The sequence below is a fragment of the Pristis pectinata genome, chromosome 3 (genome assembly GCF_009764475.1).
Source record: "Pristis pectinata isolate sPriPec2 chromosome 3, sPriPec2.1.pri, whole genome shotgun sequence".
Classification (NCBI taxonomy): Eukaryota; Metazoa; Chordata; class Chondrichthyes; order Rhinopristiformes; family Pristidae; genus Pristis; species Pristis pectinata.
This window is the reverse complement of record NC_067407.1, coordinates 35,447,361-35,469,152: the sequence shown is the minus strand read 5'-3', so window position 1 is coordinate 35,469,152 and position 21,792 is coordinate 35,447,361. Positions and strand designations below refer to the sequence as shown.

At 39.8% G+C, this 21,792-nt stretch overlaps 1 protein-coding gene across 1 annotated transcript in view; it reads right to left on the bottom strand.

The window, feature by feature from the left end:
• The window catches only part of frem1b (Fras1 related extracellular matrix 1b), a 136,547-nt gene that overhangs the window by 109,638 nt on the left and 5,117 nt on the right, over positions 1–21,792 (bottom strand). Inside the window, exons 3-9 of the mRNA XM_052010686.1 lie at positions 20,891–21,183; positions 20,453–20,679; positions 18,158–18,481; positions 17,279–17,387; positions 12,329–12,460; positions 10,559–10,903; positions 8,706–8,848 (exon numbers count right to left, since the gene is read on the bottom strand). Of these exons, the coding sequence (XP_051866646.1) occupies positions 8,706–8,848; positions 10,559–10,903; positions 12,329–12,460; positions 17,279–17,387; positions 18,158–18,481; positions 20,453–20,679; positions 20,891–21,183 (1,573 nt within the window). The remainder of the gene's footprint in view (positions 1–8,705; positions 8,849–10,558; positions 10,904–12,328; positions 12,461–17,278; positions 17,388–18,157; positions 18,482–20,452; positions 20,680–20,890; positions 21,184–21,792) is intronic.

Genomic DNA, 21,792 nt, shown 5'->3' with positions numbered 1-21,792 from the left:
TCAAGGGCAGATCCTGTCTTTGAAGAGGTAACAAAATGCATTGATGAGGGCAGGGTTGTAGATGTAATTTATATGGATTTGGGTAAAGCCTTTCACAAGGACCCATGTAGGAAACTGGTTCAAAAGCTCAGGGACCATGGAATCCAGGGAAAGTTGGCAAACTGGACCCGAAATTGGCTTGGCAATAGGAGGGTTATGGTAGAGCATTGTTTTTGTGATTGGATGCTTGTGACTAGTGGTGTCCCACAAGGATTGGTGCTGGGACTCTTGCTGTTTGTAATATATACTAATGACTTGGATGTGGATGTGGGAGGCAAGATCAGTTAGTTTGCAGATGACATGAAGATTAGTGGAGTCGTTAATAAAGCAGAAGGCTGTCAGGCTGAAGACAGATATTGATGTGTTGGTGAAATGAGCTGCAAGTGGCAGATGGAGTTTAATCCTGACAAATGTGAGGTGATGCATTTTGGGAGCACCAATGAGGCTAGGACATACATCATGAGTGGTAGAGTCTTAGAAAGTATTGAGGAATCGAGGGACCTTGGAGTACAAATCCATAAACCCTTGAAGGTGGCAACACAATGAAATAATGTGGTTAGAAAGGCATATGGGTCATTGAATACAGAAGTAGGCAGGTTGTAATCCAACTTAATAAAACCTTGGTCAGACCTCAGTTAAGAGGAGAGACTGGTGAAGATAGGTCTGTTCTCCCTGGAGCAGAGGAGGTTAAGAGGGGTCATGATTGAGGAGAATTATGAAGGACATAGATAGGGTAGACTGCAGGAAACTTTTCCCCTTATCAGAGGTAGATAAAACTAGAGAACATAGATTTAAGGTAAGGGGGAAGAGATTTAGAGGGGATACAAAGTGGACCTTTCTCCCCCAAAGAGTAGCGAGTACCTGTAATGCACTGCCTGAGAGAGTGGTTGAAGCTGGGTCACTGAGAGCATATAAGTGTCTAGGTGAGCACTTGAATTGCTTGGGCATAGCAAGTGCTGGAAGAAGGAATTAACATGGAAGGGTGCCCACTAGTTAGCTTGGACAAGTTGGGCTGAATGCCTGTTACCATGTTGCACAATTCTATGACTCTATGATCACTTGGCCAGATTCTGCTTTAACTCCATCTACAAGTTTGCAGATTATACCACCATAGTAGGCCGTATCTCAAATAACGATGAGTCGGAGTATAGGAAGGAGATAGAGAGCTTAGTGACATGGTGTCAGCAAAACAAAAGAGCTGGTCATTGACTTCAGGAAGGGGGGCGGTGTACATGCACCTGTCTACATCAATGGTGCTGAGGTCGAGAGGGTTGAGAGCTTCAAGTTCCTAGGAGTGAATATCACCAATAGCCTGTCCTGTTCCAACTTTTATCGATGCATCATAGAAACCATCCTATCTGGATGCATCACAGCTTGTTATGGCAACTGCTCTGCCCGAGACCGCAAGAAACTGCAGAGAGTTGTGGACACAGCCCAGCACGTCACAGAAACCTGCATGGGCTCTATCTATACTTCTCGCTGCCTTGGTGAAGCAGCCAGCATAATCAAAGACCACACCCACCTGGGTCATTCTCTCTTCTCTCCTCTCCCATCAGGCAGAAGATACAGGACCCTGAGGGCACATACCATCAGGCTCAAGGACAGCTTCTATCCCACTGTGATAAGACTATTGAACGGTTCCTTTATACGTTGTGATGGACTCTTGACCTCACAATCTACCTTGTTGTGACCTTGCACCTTATCGTCTACCTGCAATGCACTTCCCTGTAGCTGTGACACTTTACTCTGTACTCTGTTATTGTTTTTTAACCTGTACTACCTCAATGCACTCTGTATGAACTCAATGTATCTGCACTGTGTAATGATCTGTACGAACGATATGCAAGACAAGTTTTTCGCTGTACCTCGGTAAAGTGACAATAATAAACCAACACCCCATTATAATTTCTTGTAATTTTGCTGGCTTGATTCAAATAAGTGTTGTGTTGGTCTTTTTTTTATAACTTGAGGCTGTTTTGGTACTCCACGTTGACTGCTTTTGCTGAAAGACCCTGTGTGTACTGAGTTCAAGCTTCAAAGTGGTGCTCTTGACAAAGGTGCTCGAGTGACATTTCCACTCAGTTCAGCATAATAGAGAGAATGAGTGTTGAGCATACAGAATTTAGCAACCTGGTAGAAGAGGGAGGAGGAGGGCAAGAAGGCACAAATCCAATGAGTGTGTTTAGGAAGAAGTTTACCATGTGCGAAGTGGCCTGCATTTCACTAAAGAGATGCTGATGGAGATTCGCCAAATTTCACAGGCACAACTGTAGTAGCAGTGAAGGGATAGAAGTCTTCTCCTTCTTGCTCAGAAAAAAAACCAGAGAGCAAATGCATTTGTTGGGATTCCAGGTTTACTGATGCTGCAGATACCATTGAGTTCACCTGCTTCTCATTGAGGACTTCACATCTGGATGTTATGATCCCAAGGACCTACACTTCCTGAATATGGATCTGGTCCATGACCAAAGCCGAAGGATCAAAGTGATCACTGCCTGGTGCCCTGCTTTTATTTTGTGTCGGTATGCTTTACCTTTATCTTTGAGTCACCATGCCAGACTAAAGAGTTCTGAACAAAAGACAAGAAGCATCTTCCAATCACCAAATCCTGACTCCAGTGTGTAATTCATGCACAAGCACAGTTTATCTTTACTAAGACCTATCTTGCCATCTGTAACATCTTCGAGCAGATCATTGATGTAGTTAAACAACATTTCCATTCCTAGGCTACTCTGGAGGCACCTTGCAGTAAACAGAAGCACAGGTCCCCATTTTCATGGTTGTTGCTGCATAATGGGAGCCATTTTCTGGTCTACAATTATTTGATTGGGAGGAGAGTTTGATGACCGCTATAACAGTTTCCCATAAGAATTAAAGACAAAATCAAATCATCATTCCAACCACATTTATGCATCCAACCATGACACAAAACATACAATTATTAAGTAATCACCTTGAGCATTGCATTGGTAACATTAGAACATAAAACAAGCAGAAGTAGGCCATCCAACCCTTTGAGCCTGCTCTGCCATTCATCAAGATCATGGCTGATCTTCAACCCCAGCATCATTTTCCCGCATTATCCTCATGTCACTCAATTCCTTAAATATTCCCACAGTTATCAATCTCTTTTGCGAAGGAACTCAGTGACTGAGCCTCTACAGCACTCTAAGGTGGTGAACTCCAAAGATTCACCAGCCTCTGAGTGAAGAGATTTCTTCTAATCTCAGCCCTAAGTGACCCACCTGATTCTGAGACCATGACCCCTGGATCTAGACTCCTCAGCCAGGGGAAACATCTTCCCTGCATTCACCCTGCAGAGCTCCCTAAGAGCTTTATTTCTTTCCTGTCATTCTTCTAGACTCCAGAAGATCGAGGCCTAGTCTACTCTACTTCTCCAAATGTGACAAGCCCGTTATCCCAGGAATCTTCACTGCACTTCTTCTGAGGAAAGTAATCCCTTTTCAGGTAAAGAATATAAATCTGCATACAATATTCTAGGTACAGTGCCCTACTTAGCTGCAATATGACCTCTTCACTCTTGTTCTCAAATCTTCGCACAATAAAAGTCATCATAACATTTGTTTTCTTAAGTGCATGTCTTCTGTTTGCTTTTGTCTCTCCTTCAATGGGGCAGCCAACCAAAAAAAGCATGAAATGTTTGGTACATTGACAGAACAACTGGAAAGCATACAATGGGGGGTTGTGCATCATCTGAGTCCTCTGCAGTATTATTGGGGTGAGGTTTCAACCTCTGGAGAACTGGAAACTGGGCTACATTTCCTACTGCCCTGGATACAGGTCATCATACCCAGTAACTTGACCATGTGCTGATCCCGCATGTGAGCCACCATTCCAATAGGCAAGGTGCCAGTAACTGCAAGTGTCATATCCAGTAATGGTGGCCTTCCTTTTGCCTTATGTTGCTCAGCAGATGAGGCCTGTCCAGCTGGGAGTTCCTGGCTGTAAGAAAGTTGAAAAGCGCTAGGGGAAGGCCCAATGAGAAGTTCCTGCCTATACCACCTGCATGTTGAAAATCAGCATGGGTAGAGGGTGAAGTAGAGATTTAAGTATGTAGATATTTCAATAGCCTCAGTTCTGCCACTGATAAGAGAATATGTTACAGCCATCCAGTTATAGTCAGCAGTCTTCCCACTAGATGTACAGATGAAGCAGCTGCACATTTATTTGCTGCTGTATGTTATGCACCATACTCTCCTACAAAAGAGAGGAAAGCTAGTTAGTGATGTGCCCATCACGGTTGGAAAAGTTGGTTTTCTATACAAGCTATGAGTTCTGCGTACAAGACTTACACATTCAAGAGTGCAGTGGAACAAGTGAATGTTAGTCCTAAATCCTCATTGATGGATAATGTTGGTCAATGAAAAATAATATGCAAAGCGAGTGGTGCAGTTAAAAGATGCGATGTATTCACTGACCTTGACCAAGCATGTAGGTCAATGAACTTCTTGAACATTCCGTCCACATCCTAGGGTTGTGCTCCTGGTCTTGACTTTGGCAGCTGCCTTCTCCCACTGCTGATTCAGTCTGTGCCTGGAGGTCTTCCTTGCACCCTACAGGTACAAAACTCCTCTCCTCCTCTGCACTTGTCTACCAAGGCCTTCAGTGCTGCATCAAAAACCTAGGTGGTTGATTCTGCTAATATTCAGCCACAGCAAATTGCTGGGACTTTGGAAATGACTTCCACACTGGTTCTAGCCACATAGCACTTCCTCTTCAGAAGCAGCCTTTAACCAGCTCTTCTCAGTTTGAACTGATGCTGGACCCAAGAAAACCTAGTGATTTGCTCTGGCTTCAAATGGTGTACTTGTTGAAATCATGACACCGATGAAACATCGTGAATTTAGCGTGTTGTGAACTGGAATCAAGCATCAATACCCCAGAACAATTACTGGTAAAACTTGCAGTGAGAATGCTTTTGGTGCAACAGTTAACTGAAGAAGCTTCTGCCGCCTTTCTTATGGCAACATGTTAAAGTTGATGGAACTGAAGGTCACAGCAACATTTCACAAACAGGATCATGACATTTGTGTTACCAAACTGATAACATAAGGAGAAACATAAAGTAAGTCTCAGGGAAGCAGAAACACCAGGTGTCCAAGAAAATAGGAGGAAGCCAAGGAGCTTCTTCACTAAATCAGTATTCAGGCTCCTCTGTTCTTGCTGCATTTCTAGCTAGCTAGATGGCAAATTAGATTGCAAACTTGTATTTCAGCATAACGGTTACTCTTATTTTTTGATTCAATTAACCTAAAACATTAAGCCAGTACATTAGTACCACATCTCCTTCCCACTTCTGACAAGGGGTCTTGGACCTGAAATGGCAACTCCTTTTCTCTTTCCACAGATGCTGCCTGAATTGTTGAGTGTTTCCAAAATGTTCTGTTTTTATTACACTAGTACAGGACTTCAAAGCACCAAAATGATATACAATGAAGTGATAAAGTGCAAGGAGTTAAATTGAGTTTTGCACTGTTCGCATTTTAGCACTGTGCAATAAGGATCAAACATGGGATCCAAAGGGAAATGTGTAAGGCGCAATTCTGGTGAAAATATTTCGATAGATAGATTTAATGAACCCCAGCAATACACAGTAAAGGAATGATGATGATTTCTTGACAGGACCACCGCTCTTTAACTCCAGGAAGCACTTCGCTTCCTCCTAACTTCAGTAAAGAAACTTCATTTCACGAAGTCCAATCTACCAACTGGACCTCAACGTGGGATATGGATAGATACCAATGCCTGTGGCCATCAAGTTCTGAATTTTGCTGCTTCTGGCCTTTTCTAAGTTTCTACTGCATCTCATGGTTTGCAGTTCATTGCTGCATATCAGACACCACTGATGATCTCTAAGTAGAGAACTGTTTTCACCACTCCACACTGCCTCGACGATGAAGTCTAAAAGGATGTGGAGGGAAAGAAGGGTGCTTTCCATATTGATAGTCCCTTTCTGCACAAGGCCCAAGTGATACTATTTACAAGTCCTACCAGTAAACTCAACCACACTTTCCCATTCAAGAACAATCCCCAACTCCTTTCCTTTCTTAAAGATCATCCTCTGCCTGACAGCACAAAAATAAATATGCACATTCCAATACAATGTTATGCATTCCATTAGGGCTTCTCACATGTACCTTGGTACTCCTATAAGATTTACACTGTGGCTATAGAGTGGTTGATGGAAGGCTTCTGACAGAGGAGGAGATTGCAGATGGCTCAAGCAGTTTGCAGAACAACCTCCATCAGCTGTGCCTAGATAATCTAGCTACAGGCTGAACTTCCTTATCTTAGGCTACACCAGTCTGGACTGGTATCTAGCAAGGAAGCTGTTTGGCAGGCACAGGAATCCTGTCATCAGAAGGTGGCAGGTCTGTGCTATAGGAAGACACGGCCCAACCAAGGGTTAAGAATGGTCCAGGCCAATCAGTACAAGTCTAAGAACTGTGTGAATTTTATCTGTTTGATTGACAGTATTTGGGGAGCTTGATGCACATATTTAAATTTAAAACTTTAAGGAAGGATTTACAGTTTGAATGTTGGAATATAAAGCCAACATAAATAATCATTAAAAAAAGACAACAGATAGGTGACAGGTAACACTCAAGAGTGCTGGAAGTAACTTTCAACTTCGTTACCTCCATGACAAACTTAGAGGACTACTAACAAAAAGTCATTAACTTTAAGTGTCAACTTTGTGTTTCTCCCATCACATCTGCTACCCGACTCACTGAGTAATTCCAGCATCTTATGTCCTCATTTCAGATTCATGGCATTTGCAGTTTTTTTGCTTTATAAGAGAAGGCTGCTCAGCCAGAGCAGCCTATTTTTCATTCCATTGAGCTCAATGGGACAACAATCAAGTCGATTTTACAAGAGGCCGCCCAAAGGTCTTGGTTGAAAATTGCCTCCTTTGTACATGGTCCAACTTGCAACAAGGTGATTAAAAGCCAACATGGCCATTGCTTTCAATTTTACAAGAAATAGTTAAGATTGCATCCATTATAAATCTACCAGTTTGTTACTAGTTTTGTTCACTTAACCATTTACAGTGTAATAAAGCACTTTTCTGTTTTGAAGCCTAAACTGCAGTGCTGCCTTCCCAAGTTAATGAAGCTCAAGAGAAGCAAGTGTGTTACAGATTAGGTTACTATTGGTGAATGTCCCTTTAAGGCATAGTACAGTAGTACACTTAAAAAAGAAAGTCTTTCGGGGTGGCAGATCTTGTCACGTACCAGCAACAAAAGAAACACACTAAGTCATGAATAAGTATTAAAAACTATTTTATTAATAACTACTTATGAGAATAAGAAAAATAAAAGTAAAAATGTTAGAATGTTAGAAGTAAAAATGTTAGATCTTAAACACTAACCCCAAAAACTAAACTCGAAGTGTGTGTGTGGCAAATTCCTAAACTCCAAGTCCAGGAATAGTTCTCAAAGTTCAGTTCAGCAAGCCATAATATGAAATGTGAGCAAAGGCTTCTGCAAAACCACCATTGACTGAAGAGAAAATAGAGAGTAATTACGAAATCCAAATGTTCCACGATGGAACCCATACGACACCTCAATCACTGCTGATCTCCATTCCTTTGTTCTGAAGTATCTGCCACCCTGAAAAGGCATTCGAGACATGGCCGTCCACACAAATACCTGTTTTCTTCTACAGGTTAACGACAAAGTGGATTCCACTGGATTGTTCCAAAAATCCATATGTGGATTGTAGTGACCGATACAGTTATTGTTTTTCATCCATCGATATAGAGACCAGCAGATAGTCGCTCTCTCTCTCTCTCCCTCCTTCTGAATCTGACTGTCCATAAAACGTCATCACGTCCTTTCTCCTGTTGTTGTAATCACGCCCCACACACACACACACACAACTGTACTATGCCTTAAAGGGACATTCACCAATAGTAACCTAATCCGTAACAAGTGATATAACTCAACATGACATTGACCTAGGACATTGAACCTGAGAAAATATCCAAAGGCACAAAAATAGCAAGAATATTTAAAATGTGTTTAGAAATAGCAGAGGAATTCTTCCCACTATATTAATGAGTCATGAAAGGCAATTCTGCAACATTCTGCAAGCCTTGTTCGACAGAACCCCAAGGCACAGAACAAGCTCTACACTCTTAACTGACTTTTTGTGAACCATAGCTGTGTACTACAACCAGAACCTTGCAGAACCGGCCATCTTCTGACCAGAGAAAATCCTTTCTTGTGTCCTAATTATATCCTGTACCTACAAACCACAACTGAACAAAGCCATTATGCTTGTTTTGGTTCCACCTATTAAAGTTTAAACTGGATGCTTAATTATATTTTCTGGATCAGAAATCCCTTAATTTACAATTATAGAAAGGGATGTTTGTTCTGCGTCAACATAAAATTAAAATACTACATTTATTTTAAACTTGTTAACATAAAGGAACATTGATGCTTTGTACTAAATTCACTGCAAATAATCTGAAATATTTGTTGTTGTTTAGAATTGGTATTTTTGTGGGTTATCTAATATTCACTCAAATATAATTTGGTTCCAACAGCCACTGCTATAATATTTACTATTACACTTAGCTTTTTTACCCGCTATAACATAAGAAAGAGATGCCTCATTAAATCTGCAATCATCCTTACCTGGGGGTCTGAAAGGTTGGGAGGTTCATGGCTATCAGATAGAATGAACTCAAATGAATCCTCAAAAATCTCACTTCCAAAATGATGATAATAAATCAGACCATGGAATAGATCTCGCTGCAGAAAGCTGTTTACAGGATGCCCTGTGAAGAAAAATGAAACAGCAAGAGGCATATTCTTTCTTCTTTAAAAGTAACAGGTATAAAGATGAACATGGGGAACTATGTATAAATGTCTTCAATATGCAAGTACCTTTTATTTTATACAATTTTAAGCTTTTTCTGGCCAAATATCAAATTCAGATGGAGTTGCTTACTAGAATTATTTGCAAGCAAAAATAACCCGCCTCTGACTCAAGCAAAATGTCTTTTTCTTTCCAATATTTATTTTGTTCATTTACCCTAAGGATCTGTGGGATTTTTCTAAAGTTACATTGCTCTTAGATTTTGTCCCTCACCGATTCTAATGGTGTAGGACTCCACTACGCCAAAATTGAGCATATGAGGGTAGATTTTGCTATATTCATAAATCAGAATACATACAAGAACACTGCATGCCACGTAAATCAAAGGTGCTTCTGCAAGGTCTGTTGATCTCCTACTGTAACCTTCTGATTTGCACTGTGCAAACCCGAGTTCATAAAATCTAACCTGAATGACAAATGAAATTATTTTTAAAAATCAAATGGATGACATCAAATTAATGGAATTCATGACGAAGAATGTTTGTTCTGTGAAATGAAAAATCAGTATCAATTAAGCACCTATCTTCCTGTTATTGCTTATTATGTTTATAATTTAAATTATTAATAATTAAACGTGAAGCTATGGCAAATCTGAAAAATGACCAGCAGACATTTAAGTAATCTTTTACAGTAACATTATTACCATATACCATAGACTGAAGGAAAATATTAAACATATTCTTTATCAAATTCATTTAGAATGTTATTGCACAAAGTGCACAAGATTATATTCCAAAAAGCTCACCCATCTTCCCTTGACAGTTCCAATAAAAAAAATGAACATTTTCAATTTCTAAAGAATATTTTCTGAAAAGGAAGGTTTCCTGAACAATTAATTTTAGTTAAGAGCTGCTTATGTGCGTAAATCCATTACAATGGTAAGTAGCAAACAGATAACATGCTACAGAATTTAACTACTAACAAGAGTGTTTCTGGTTCAAATTGTCAACTTTACTGTTTACAGTAGGACTGACATTCTGAAGTTTTAATCTTCAAAATCATGTGGGTTGGTAGGTTAATTGGCCACTGTAAAATACCCCTAGTGTGCAGGTGAGTGGTAGAACCTGGGGGTGTTGATGAGAATGTGGGGAGAATAGGTCATGGGGAAAATCACTGAGGGAATGGGATTACTCTGAGAGCCAGCAAAGACACAATGGGCCTAAATGGCCTTCTTCATCACAAGGAGAGACAAGGTAAATTAAAAATATATGGTTTATAGTATATGGTAATAATGTCACTGTAAAAGATTACTAAGGGTCTGCTGGTCACTTTCTTGCCATAGCTTCAAGTTTTAATTATTAATTATTTAAAGTATGAATATAATAAGAAATAATGATAATTCAGGAAACATCAGGAAAGACAATCGAAGGATCTACAAAGTGGATTCAGGAATATTGTAACAGAAGGAGACAGTTTGGCTCATTAGACAACAAAGGATTTTGAGAAAGTTGCTGGAAAATTATTCAAAGATAACATGGCTCTTATAAAACAATATGATCAAAACACAAATGGGAGAAATAAGTACTACTGTTCTTTGAGATTCTCATTTGGTATTTCTGAATTACGTTAACTTTACACTTTAATGCCTTTTTGTTCCATTAGCACTTACCTGGTAGATTGGGTGCCATTTTTTTCACAATCTCTCCAGCTTGTGGTAGAATTATAATCTTGTACAAAATGTAGTCATCACTAGAATCCAAATCAGAAGACAGTAACATATGGTCCTCTATTAATTTAGCCTCTCCTTCTGCTAGTTCAATAGCAAGATTGTTAATTAAGAAGGGAGGACTGTCATCTTTGGGCAAGATATTAATTGGAAACTTGTGTCTTGTTGAGTGTTTACCATCAAAGATTCGGAATACAATATAATCTTTGGTTGTATCACTGTCGTCATGGTGATAGTGCACAAATCCATCCGTAATGTCTTTTATGCTACACATGAATCCCTTGGAACCTGATGATTGTACAAGTCAAAAACAGAACTTCTATAAAATGTGAGACTAATCCCATGAATGTTGCTTTAAAATGTATGCCATCACTTGTCATCCATTTTATGTCAACACTATATTTAACAATGTACTACTAACCTCTACAATAAGACATTTAGAAAATGTTAACTGTCACCTAAACAGCAGCTTGTAAATAATAGAGAAAACATCCTTTAATATCAGATCAAATATATGATATTATTTCAGGTTGGAAATAAACACACTTGGGCAAACTGAAGTGAATCATCTATTTATTTATTTTTGAGTTTTGGGGATTGCTGCAAAGGCCAGCATTTATTACCCATTCCTAATTGTCCTGGAAAAGATACTGGTGAGCCAGCTTTTTGAGTCACTAAAGTCCTTTTAGTGAAGGTACTCTCGCACTCTGTTGGGTATGGAGTTCCAAGATTTAGATCCAGCAATAATGAAGGAATGGTGATACATTTCCAAGTCAGGATGATATGCCACTTGGAGGGGAACCTGCAGGTGGTGGTGTTCCCAAACACCTGCTGCCCTTGTCCTTCTAGATGGTAGAGATTGCAGATTTGGGAGGTATCGTTGGAGTAACCCAGGTAACTAACTTCAGTCCATCTTGTAGATGGTACACACAGCAGCCAATGTGCGCCAGTTTTGGAAGGAATTAATGTTTAGTATGGTAGATGGGGTGCTAATCTAACAGCCTGCTATGTCCTGGATGGTGTCGAGCATTGTTGGAACTGCCCTTGTCCAGGCAAGTGAGGAATATTCCATCACACAGTTGGACTGTGCTATGTAGATGGTAGAAAAGGATTTGGATCATCGGGAGGTGACTCAGTCTCTGCAAGATACCCACTCTGTGACCTTCTCTTGTAGCCACAATACTTACCTGGCTGGTCCAGTTGTGTTAATCGTGGATTTAAAAAAAAAGCTTTAATCACATTGCCAAATAATAATAGCATACCAATTAGATCTTGCCCTATTTCCCTGGCAACTTCTGCTGCCCAGCAGATCACATGGGAACAAGAGCCAGAGTTGAGGGAGTGTGCCGATCAGCAGCTGAGCAGCCTTTACTTGAAGTTCATGTTGCTGTCGTGTTTTTCAGCAATTTAAAAAAAAAGTTGCTTGCCATGTTATGAGCTCCAATTCTACAACTCACTGCCACCATTCACCCTGCAGCAGACCAGAGTTCACTCTATATGGGCAGTCGACTCCATGCAACAAGCTTTTATTTTAATTTAGATTTTTTAAGCTGTTTTATTTGATATTAATAAAAATGATTAAAATATTATAGCATTAAACATGTATTAACTCAGACTAATTGACAACTCCGGTGCAAAAACTTTCCAGAAGTGTATTTATGCTAATTGTTTTTAAACATGGAGAGATATCATTGCTAAAATCTTTGTTTTTACCTCTGACTGTGAGCCGTCCATGATGCAAACCTTCAACTGCTATTAAGCGTACAGCATTCATATTATCATTGTCCACTATCTGGAAATTATCCCAAGTAATTGGTCGAGACTGACCTTCCAGTAAGTCCAGACCTGTACAGATTAGAAATACCTGAATATGCAAACCATTAAACAAGATGTTTCCAACCATTAATTGTGAGTAGCTACAGATATCCCAGGTTACTGGAGTAGAAATCCAGATAGGGCAGTTTCATAACTTCAACTCAATTTAAAATAAATCTGGAAATACAAAGCTGGCATATTTAAAAATAAGCATGAAGCTGTTGAATTGTTATAACGAATCCAAGTGGTTCACCGATGTTCTTTAGGTAAGGCAACCTGCTGTAACCCTGTAGTCTGGCCAATATGTACACATCAGTGTACCTGACTCTTAACTGCATCCTGAATGGGCTAATAAGGCACCCAACTGTATCATCTCCTTTTCGAGGCAATTGGGGATAGACAATAAATATTGGCTTTGCCAACAATGCCCATGTATTGAGAATGAAAAAATAAGGAAACAGTACTCTTGATAGCCCTTTTGGAGGGTGACAGGAGAGGCACAGAATGATTCAAGATTGGGATGTTGGTAAGAAATTTGCAATGGAGCTGGGTCTGTGGGGAAGAGGCGGGGAATTGAAAGATGATACAACTAGGGGATGAGAAGGGGAAGACGTAGCAAAGACGAGTATGAGATGGTTCAAAAGAAGGGGAAAAAATGAAGAAAGATAGAAAAAAATAGGCTGGAGTCTGAATTGACAGCTAAAATGATACAGAGGGAATTCAGGCTATATTGGCATAACAGGAATTAGAAAAGATCATTCCTAGGCCTCTCATTTCTCATCATACTCCTCTCCCACTTATTCCTCTTTTGAGCATCTCATTTGCTCCACCCCTGTCAGTTCTCATTTAAATTCCTTATTTGCTACTAATCATCTGGGAATTATAAACATTTTCTCACTGAGGTCTCCTCACCATTTTCCTCCCTCAGCTTCTGTACCAAGCAGCTTCTCATTCCCAGAGATTTCAACTTCCATCTCTGTCCTCCAAGTTTACTCAACTCTTCTCCTCTAACCGCTCACTTCATACAAGCTCCAGTCCATATTCATGGGCACTTTCTTGTCATTGCCACCTTATAGAGCCTGACTTCTCCCACTGCTTCTGTCACAAGAAGGGCCACTTCATGTGTTGTTTGTCATTCACATCCCACTTACATACATGATCCTCCTCAATGCCATTCAACACTCACCCAATTGTCTGAAATCATACTTGCCTGAGTCCACAATTATCCATCCGGTCATACCTCAGGAAATACATCCAATGCCTTCTCTTCCTGCTCTCGAATTACCTCTGGTGTCACCCAAGGATCTATCATTTGCTCTCTCTTAATTCTCAACTTCATTCCGCTTTATGGCACATCTAAAAAAAGGTGTCAATTTGCACAAACAGATAGAAGAAAACCAGCTCCAGCTCTCCATCAATTCTGTTGACCTTACTCCCTGTCTCTACTTTCTTATACTCCTTTGTCCATCATCCAGTAGTGATGGGCAGAGATTTCCTCCAAGTATTGGAAGACCAAAGCCACTCCTATCACAAATCAAGTTCATAAAACCATAAGATAAACAAGTTGGAGCAGACCAATTGGCCCCTCTCATTTGCTCTCCATTCAGTAAAATCATGGTTGATCCTTTATGCCAGTACCACTCTCTTGAACTAACCCCATATCCTTTGATTACTTCATATCTAAAAACCCATCAATTTCTGTCTTGAATATACTCAGTTACTGAGCCTTCACAGCCCTCTTGGGTTGAGAAGTCTGAAGCTTCACTCCCTAGTTTCCTCCCTGGGTGCCCTGAATGGCTGGCCCCTTATTTTCAGACTGTGATCCCTGTTTCTAAACACCACAAAACGTGCTATAGGAATTCGGCAAGTTAGGCAGCATCTATAGAGGGGAATAAACAGTCGATGTTTCGGGCTGAGACCTTTCATCAGGACTGGAAAGGAAGAGGGCAGAAGCCAGAATAAGAAGGTGGGGGGAAGGGGGAGGAACACACGCAGGCAGGGGATAGGTGAGTTCAGGTGAGAGAGGGAAGGTAGGTGGGTAGGAGGGAAGATGTAATAAGCTGAGAGGTGATAGGTAGAAGAGGCAAAGGGCTGACGGAGGAAGAATCTGGTAGGAGAGCACAGAGAGGACCATCCCTCCTCCATCCTTTATTCCATGGTCCACTGCCCTCTCCTGCCGGATTCCTCCTTCTTCAGCCCTTTTGCCTCTTCTACCTACCACCTCTCAGCTTTTTACATCTTCCTCCCCCTCCCACCTACCTTCCCCCTCTCAGCTGGACTCGCCCATCACCTGAACTCACCTATCACCTACCTGTGTGTGCTCCTCCCCCTCCCCCTACCTACATATCCTGGCGCCTGCCCTCTTCCTTTCCAGTCCTGATGAAGGGTCTCGGCCCAAAATGTCGACTGTTTACTTCCCTCCATAGATGCTGACTGACCTGCTGAGTTCCTCCAGCATTTTTTGTGTATTGCTCCAGATTCCAGTATCTGCAGAATTTCTTGTGTATCAGTCTTGCATTTATGTGTCACCGTCCTGCTGGAATTTTGTGCATTGCAATGAGATCACCTTTCACTCAAGAGAGTATCAGCCCATTCTGTTATATCTCTCATCAAACAACAACGGTTCACTCCCTATAACCACATCAACAGGAATCAATCTGGTGAACACTTGATAATTCCCTCTACTGCACCCTCTATAGGTATGGAGACCAGACCAATACATAATATTCCCAATGCAGTATTGCCAGGACTCCATATAATTCCAACAAGATGACTCCACTTGTGGAACCTGCCTGTTAACTATCAATGATTCATATACAAAGTCATCTACACTGTCTCCATAGGTAACTTGGTAATGCTCCTGTGCAATGCCTTGGAACATTTTATTACATTAAAGGTGTTATACAAGTACACATTGTTGCTTTTGTGAATATGTCCTTGTAAAAAAAGAGGAAACAATATGAATGAGTCCAAAGGTGAAAATATGGTGGTGTCAACTTGACTTGCAGCCAGCCTAGAACTTCAACATGGACAAATCAATGTTCATTCATGGATGTCAAGCAAGTTCAGGGCCTGTTTGAGAAAAAGAGCATGAGGTTCCGCTGATGCATAATGGCCTCAGCCTTTTATTTTGGTGCATAGCACACAGGTAACTGGATTTTCAAAGCATTTATTTCTAATGGAGCAAGTTTAAGTAAAAACTGAATGATTAGAAATCAAAATTGTTTACAACTGTTGAGAAATTAAGCTGATAATTCTCAAAAATAATTTCTTCATTTGCTTAAAGATATTAATGAGAAATGAAGACTAACTTGTTAGCATTTTACATAGTTTTGCACAAGGTTTGGCTAAATTTCTCTACCTTCATTTAAAATTTGAATTTTCATAATGCTTAGCAGAACCTGATTCTGCACTTCCCACCCACCTTCACCTTCAACCTGTGGAGCTTTGAGCATGTTTCATGTGTGCATGAGTATGACTTCAGTTCTTGACTCATGTTCATACATTTGTTCAACAGCTCAGTGGAGAATGATAAAGAGCTAGAACTCTATGGTCCACGAATACTGAACCCAACTATACCATACAACAGATGAAATAGGCTGAATGAATCAGACTGAAAATCAAATCTGATGCCTTCTAGTCTTTAGGCAAAAAGCAAATAAGATTCAGATACTGGAAAGCTCAATAAAAAACAGAAAATGCTGGAAGTACTTCAGACTGGTCTGCAGGACGAAGTAGAACATTGGCCATGAAAAACACTATGATGCTGGAGGAACTCAGCAGGCTAGGCAGCATTCGTGGAGAAAAGCAGGCAGTCAACATTTTGGGTCAGGACCCTTCTTCAGGACTGAAGATAGGAAAAAGGTGAATCGCTGTCTCACCTTAAAGGACTGTTTTGTGTCAGAGATTCACCTGCACCTCCCTTAATATCATCTACTGCATTCGGTGCTCCAAGTGTGGCTTCTTCTACATTGGTGAAACCAAACGCAGACTAGGTGACCGTTTCGCAGAACACCTGCGCTCTGTCCGTAACTGCAATCTGCATCACCCCATTGCCAGTCACTTCAATTCCCCCTCCCACACTATCACAGATATGTCAGTCCTCGGCCTTCTCCACTGTCAGGAGAATTCCGAGCACAAACTGGAGGAACAGCACCTCATTTTCCATCTTGGAACCTTGGAGCCCAATGGTATGAACATTAAATTCTCCTACTTTAAGTAGTCCCCCCCACCACCCCTTCCCACCATGCTTCTTCCCTTTCCTAGCCTCTCTCTCTTTTTTCTACCCTTTTTTTTCCTTTCTCTCCTTACCTTCGACCCAACCCCTGGTGGATCTGCTCTCCCCACCTCCCCCGCACCTGCCTATCACTATCTCTTACCTGCAACTACCTATCACCACCTTGTGCCCACCCCGCTTCCCCTCTTTTGTCCACCTATCACTGCTCTACTTTTCTCTCCTATATATTGGGCTTCCCCTTTTCCTATCTTCAGTCCTGAAGAAGGGTCCTGACCCAAAACATTGACTGCCTGCTTTTCTCCACAGATGCTGCCTGGCCTGCTGAGTTCCTCCAGCATCATAGTGTTTTTCATCTCGATTCCAGCATCTGCAGTCCTTTGTTTCCCTAGAACATTGGCTAGTTGGGAGCAGAGGAGGAACTGGGTCATTCATGCAGCTAAAGAATTACACATATTGATTCAGTGATACAATTGTAATGTACTCAGTGGTTTCATAACACATTGCAATTACATCTGAATGGTAACAGGTAAATAACACCAAATAAAATTTTTTTTCTAAAAAAAAGAATAAAATTTAAACATAAAAATTAACACCAATCTCATAACACGTACCCATATTCCAAGAAACCCTTGGTGCATTAGTATCTGCTGTTCTGATCGAAAAATGAACAATGATGGAAGCACTGGCCATGAAAAATGTGTCTATAGCCTTAAACTCAACCTAAGATATACAAAAAATAACACAGAACATGAACACTTGCATGCACTGAAAACCAAAAGGCCTTTATAAACATTTATTTGCAACACATTTTCTTCTTGCCAAAAGAGGAAAGAGTGGCATATTTTTAACATTTTGCCCTTTGAGTTGACATCTAGCAGGCTGAAGTCAAATTAGCAAGAACACACATAAATTATTGAAAATGAACATCATATTCCACAACTATATTTCCATTCCAGGATTCTAAAATCTGTGAGTTATACAGACTCTAAATACTGATATGAGATATGCTAAATGTTCCTTCTTTTCTCATATTAGTAAAAGAAACATGATTATTCTTATAAATTGAAAAATCTACCTGAATAACACAAGGGTGTAATTGTATTAGAAGTTCTATACTAATGATAGAATACATATTAGGTAAATTATAAGGGGTATTGATCAAAATCCACCAAGATACGACTTATTTTAAACCTGAAGGTTTTGGAAGGAAGAAAATTGAGGGAGATTAAACGCTTTACTACTTTCAGATCTTAGCAAAGCATGAGCTAGAGTAAGGGATAGTTTCATTGCGTATAAACTGAGTTTCCAACTTCTCGAGTTTTGGGATTGAAATGAGAGTTACTCTGAGGAAATGCCCAGCCATAGTGAGAGTCCAGAAAAAAAAAAGAAAACATTGGATAGGATACTCAAAGCTAAAAGTGAAGACGGAAGAGAATTCCATACCTCGATCTAACCTTTTGAAACTCAAGAAATAAAGTGATTAAACATACCTCATAATTTTGTCTTTCAGGATAGCTATTGTTAGGTGGTTGGTATGCTATTTTCATTTCATACAAATCCTGCCAGCTGAATGAAATGATGGGTTTAGTATGGTCATCCAAATGAGTTAGGTACCCTTCATCAGGAGGCTTGGTGATGTTGAATATCAACCTGTCCTTTGGGGTCTCATCATCCTCTGCGTCAATTGTGGCAACGCTCATTGGTGTCAAGATGAATTGATCAACCTCCAGGATGTACATTGACATGAAGGCTGCTTTTGGTTGCTGATTTTGTATTGCACCTTTTATGACAACCTGAAGCCAAGCATTTTCTACCTGTCAAAGAATATTCTGTTTATTCACTGCTTAGTCCAGTTAAAAAATATATTAATTTCAAGATTCTGCTAAAATTCATGGAAGCAGAATACCAAACAATTAATTTCAAGAAGAAAAAATATTTGCAACATCTCTATTTTCAAGGTTTCACCCTCCTGTTATTATTTTAAATTAAAACCACCTTATACCAGTGGCTGATTCAATAACTATTCTGCATGTCTTTAGACAAGTAGGATCCAAAGTCTATGCTGTAAGTAGCATAAGCATTAATGGCATTAGAAGTACTTTAAGTGGTCTCTATATATCCAGGCCATGGATAATAAAATATGAACTACAGTTAAATTTGGTACAACCCTGGTGCATTGTGCTGTATCTGAGTTTCTTGGGGATACTGGAAGTGCTCACTGAGAAAATAAATGGAAGCTTCATTTTAAAATTGAACTGAGGATGCTTCAATCAGATATTCAATTTCCCAACACTTAAGTGCAAAACATGGTTCCCAAAGAAACAATGGGTATCCAACATTGCTTTGGACTTGATTGTGAAGATTAACTTTGTGAAAGAGTACAGGTAAGTAAATTGATTCTACAGAATTTCAGTTATTTTTACTATTGTGATTTTTTTTTCTTCTGTCACTTAGGTTCTCATCATCACCAGTAGAAATCATTTGATGCCAAGATATGTAGTCTCTGCAACACAATTACAAATGTCAAAGAGTTTTAACCCAGGGATTCCATCATTTTACCCATGTCATTTAAAAGACTGATGGAGAGAGAAAGCTTTCCATGGACCTGATATGTTAACTCTTTTTCTCTTTCGGCAGAGGTTGTCTGACCTGCTGAGTATTTCCAGTATTTTATGTCTTGTTTCAGATTTCAAGCATCTGTATGGAGGGATAGAAATCAAGCATTCTGTGCTCATATCACTTGCAGTCTCTCATCCACATCCACAGATAAGTTGACCAAACCTCATTTTAGTAAGGGTTATAGCATGCAGAAAGTCTACCCTATTCCAAGGAAAGCAGACTCAATGCCTGCATTAAATCATGCTTAAACCCCTGACTAACCATGTTGGTTGTTGCTGCAGGAAAACTACAAATACAGTACCATATTTAATTATGGCACTGATGATGAGCAGCTAGCATTCCCTATGTAACAAACTAAGGCTGCACATTGATGTTTCTCACAACGGCCAGGGAAAAATCTTTTCATGAGACAGGGCAACAGAAAGTTCATGATGAACCTGCACCATCTTCTACCATGACATTCAGTTACCATGCAATGTAGAGTTGTCTCATTCAATGAGAGTACCAATTAACCATAAGAAGAAATTTTGACCCACGTCTTTTCAAGTGTGTTGCAGTGCATGTCATAGGTTGACCCAACAGGCAATCATTCTCACAAACACCTTTACAGAAATCACTCAATAAAAGCTGATCCTTTGGATGCTTCAAAACTCGCCTACAGATTTGATTCCATTCGTTAGGTTTCTTTTCTCTTTAATTATTCGCCTTCAGTCACGGCAAAGGTTAATGAGATACTTTGTAAGACTTTCCAAAAACATTCACAATTTTTGTCTCAAATTCTTTAATTGCTCTCTACCTTTTAATGTCACTGCAAACAGTTATCTTCTTCCACCACAGTGAACTTCCTGTACCCATTTAATTTTTGCTGCTGGCAAGGAAGTAAGGAGAAAATAACTGCTTAATGGAGCACATCAAACGAGGGCTGCATAGTGAGGAAATGTGGATGGTTAAATAAATCAATTGAGGGTGGAGTTTTGCCAGATTTCCGTTGGAAATCAGGGAATTACCATAGAAGGTTAAATAGTTGGAAATAGAGTCCATATGACTGTAGCTTGTGCATAGTTGGTAGAAAGAATGCTTGTTCTTAATAATTCTTAATAAGCCACCACATGTTTAAATTTACACACTCCTTCGATTAATTTGAAATGTTTCGACACAATAAGTACCTGAAGTGGGAATCTGCTCCTTTCATCTTTGACCTCTACTCTAATTGGAATATAGTCAGTCTCAGGAGAGGGTGCGCTGAGATGTTGATACTTCAGTCCCATTGTTAAGAAATCTTCACAGTCAGTCTTTAAGAATCGTATTTCTTTAACACCAGTAGGGCACACCTTGCTGCTGGGACATAAAGCCCCAGCCTGTCTTACTGAAGAATTAAAATTGTCAATAAGTACTTAATGCACACTCACATAAATAACAATATTAATGATTGAATAGGTACATTTAGTTAACACATCTGGATGATATCATTTACTCTACTATTCAAATTCACGTTTTCTGTAAGATTTTCCCCAAGTATCTTTAACTAATTGCCATCTATATCATATAATCCCAGTATTTTCTGTTCTTCAGAAAATATATTTTTTACTCAAGGTGGCAAGTACCTTTTGTAGTATTCTGTTTGTGTGCAGCTCCAAGGTGCCTCGGATCATCAACAACCAGCTGTCCACGGACTGGAAGGAGAACCTCAGTCGATAAGATCATTACTGTACAAATTGCGCTGACACTGTTTACATTGTACTTGAAAGACACAACACTTTTGTCAATGGGATTTGATATTCCATAAAATTGTTGCACCTGAAGCCCAACTAATCCAAACCTGATGAGACTGGATTTAGGTTCTGTAATTTTTACATTCAAAAGAAATGTTTCCATAGAAGTCTGAGATTCAGTGAATCTGAAAAGTTAAAAGAAGCATGTTAAATGTAAGCATTTGTACATCTACTCAGTCTGCCTTCTAATTTGTGGAGTGCCAGGTTCCAAAGACACTGTTATTGACCAAGACAAATCAGCAATTTTGGAGATTCAGCATCTAAATGCAATCTTAATCTATAACGACACTCATATGCAGCCTGAGTTGTTCTGCAAACAAATTGTGAACTTTCAAAACCTAGCTTTCAACTACTGTGTAATTATATATTTCCACATCAAGCACACCAATGTGCAAGGCTGGCATTTGTCATCCATCCCAAATTGTTTGTGAGTGGTTTGTTGAGTCATTTCAAAGTTAAGAGCTAAAACATTGCTGTGTGTCTGGAAGTCATAGAAAGATCAGGCCCTACATAAAGTCAACAGATTTTCCTTCCAAAAGGAACAAGAATGATTTATATGTCCAGCTTTAATTTCAAAGTTAGTTAGTTAATTTAATTTAAATTCCCAGCTGCCATAATGGAATTTGAACCCATGTCTCCAGATTTAACCTGGTCCTCTGGTATATGGCATCATAGTTGTTATATTAGTAAACTCAGAGGATCATTGTTAGCAACTTATAAGCTGTCAATAGCTG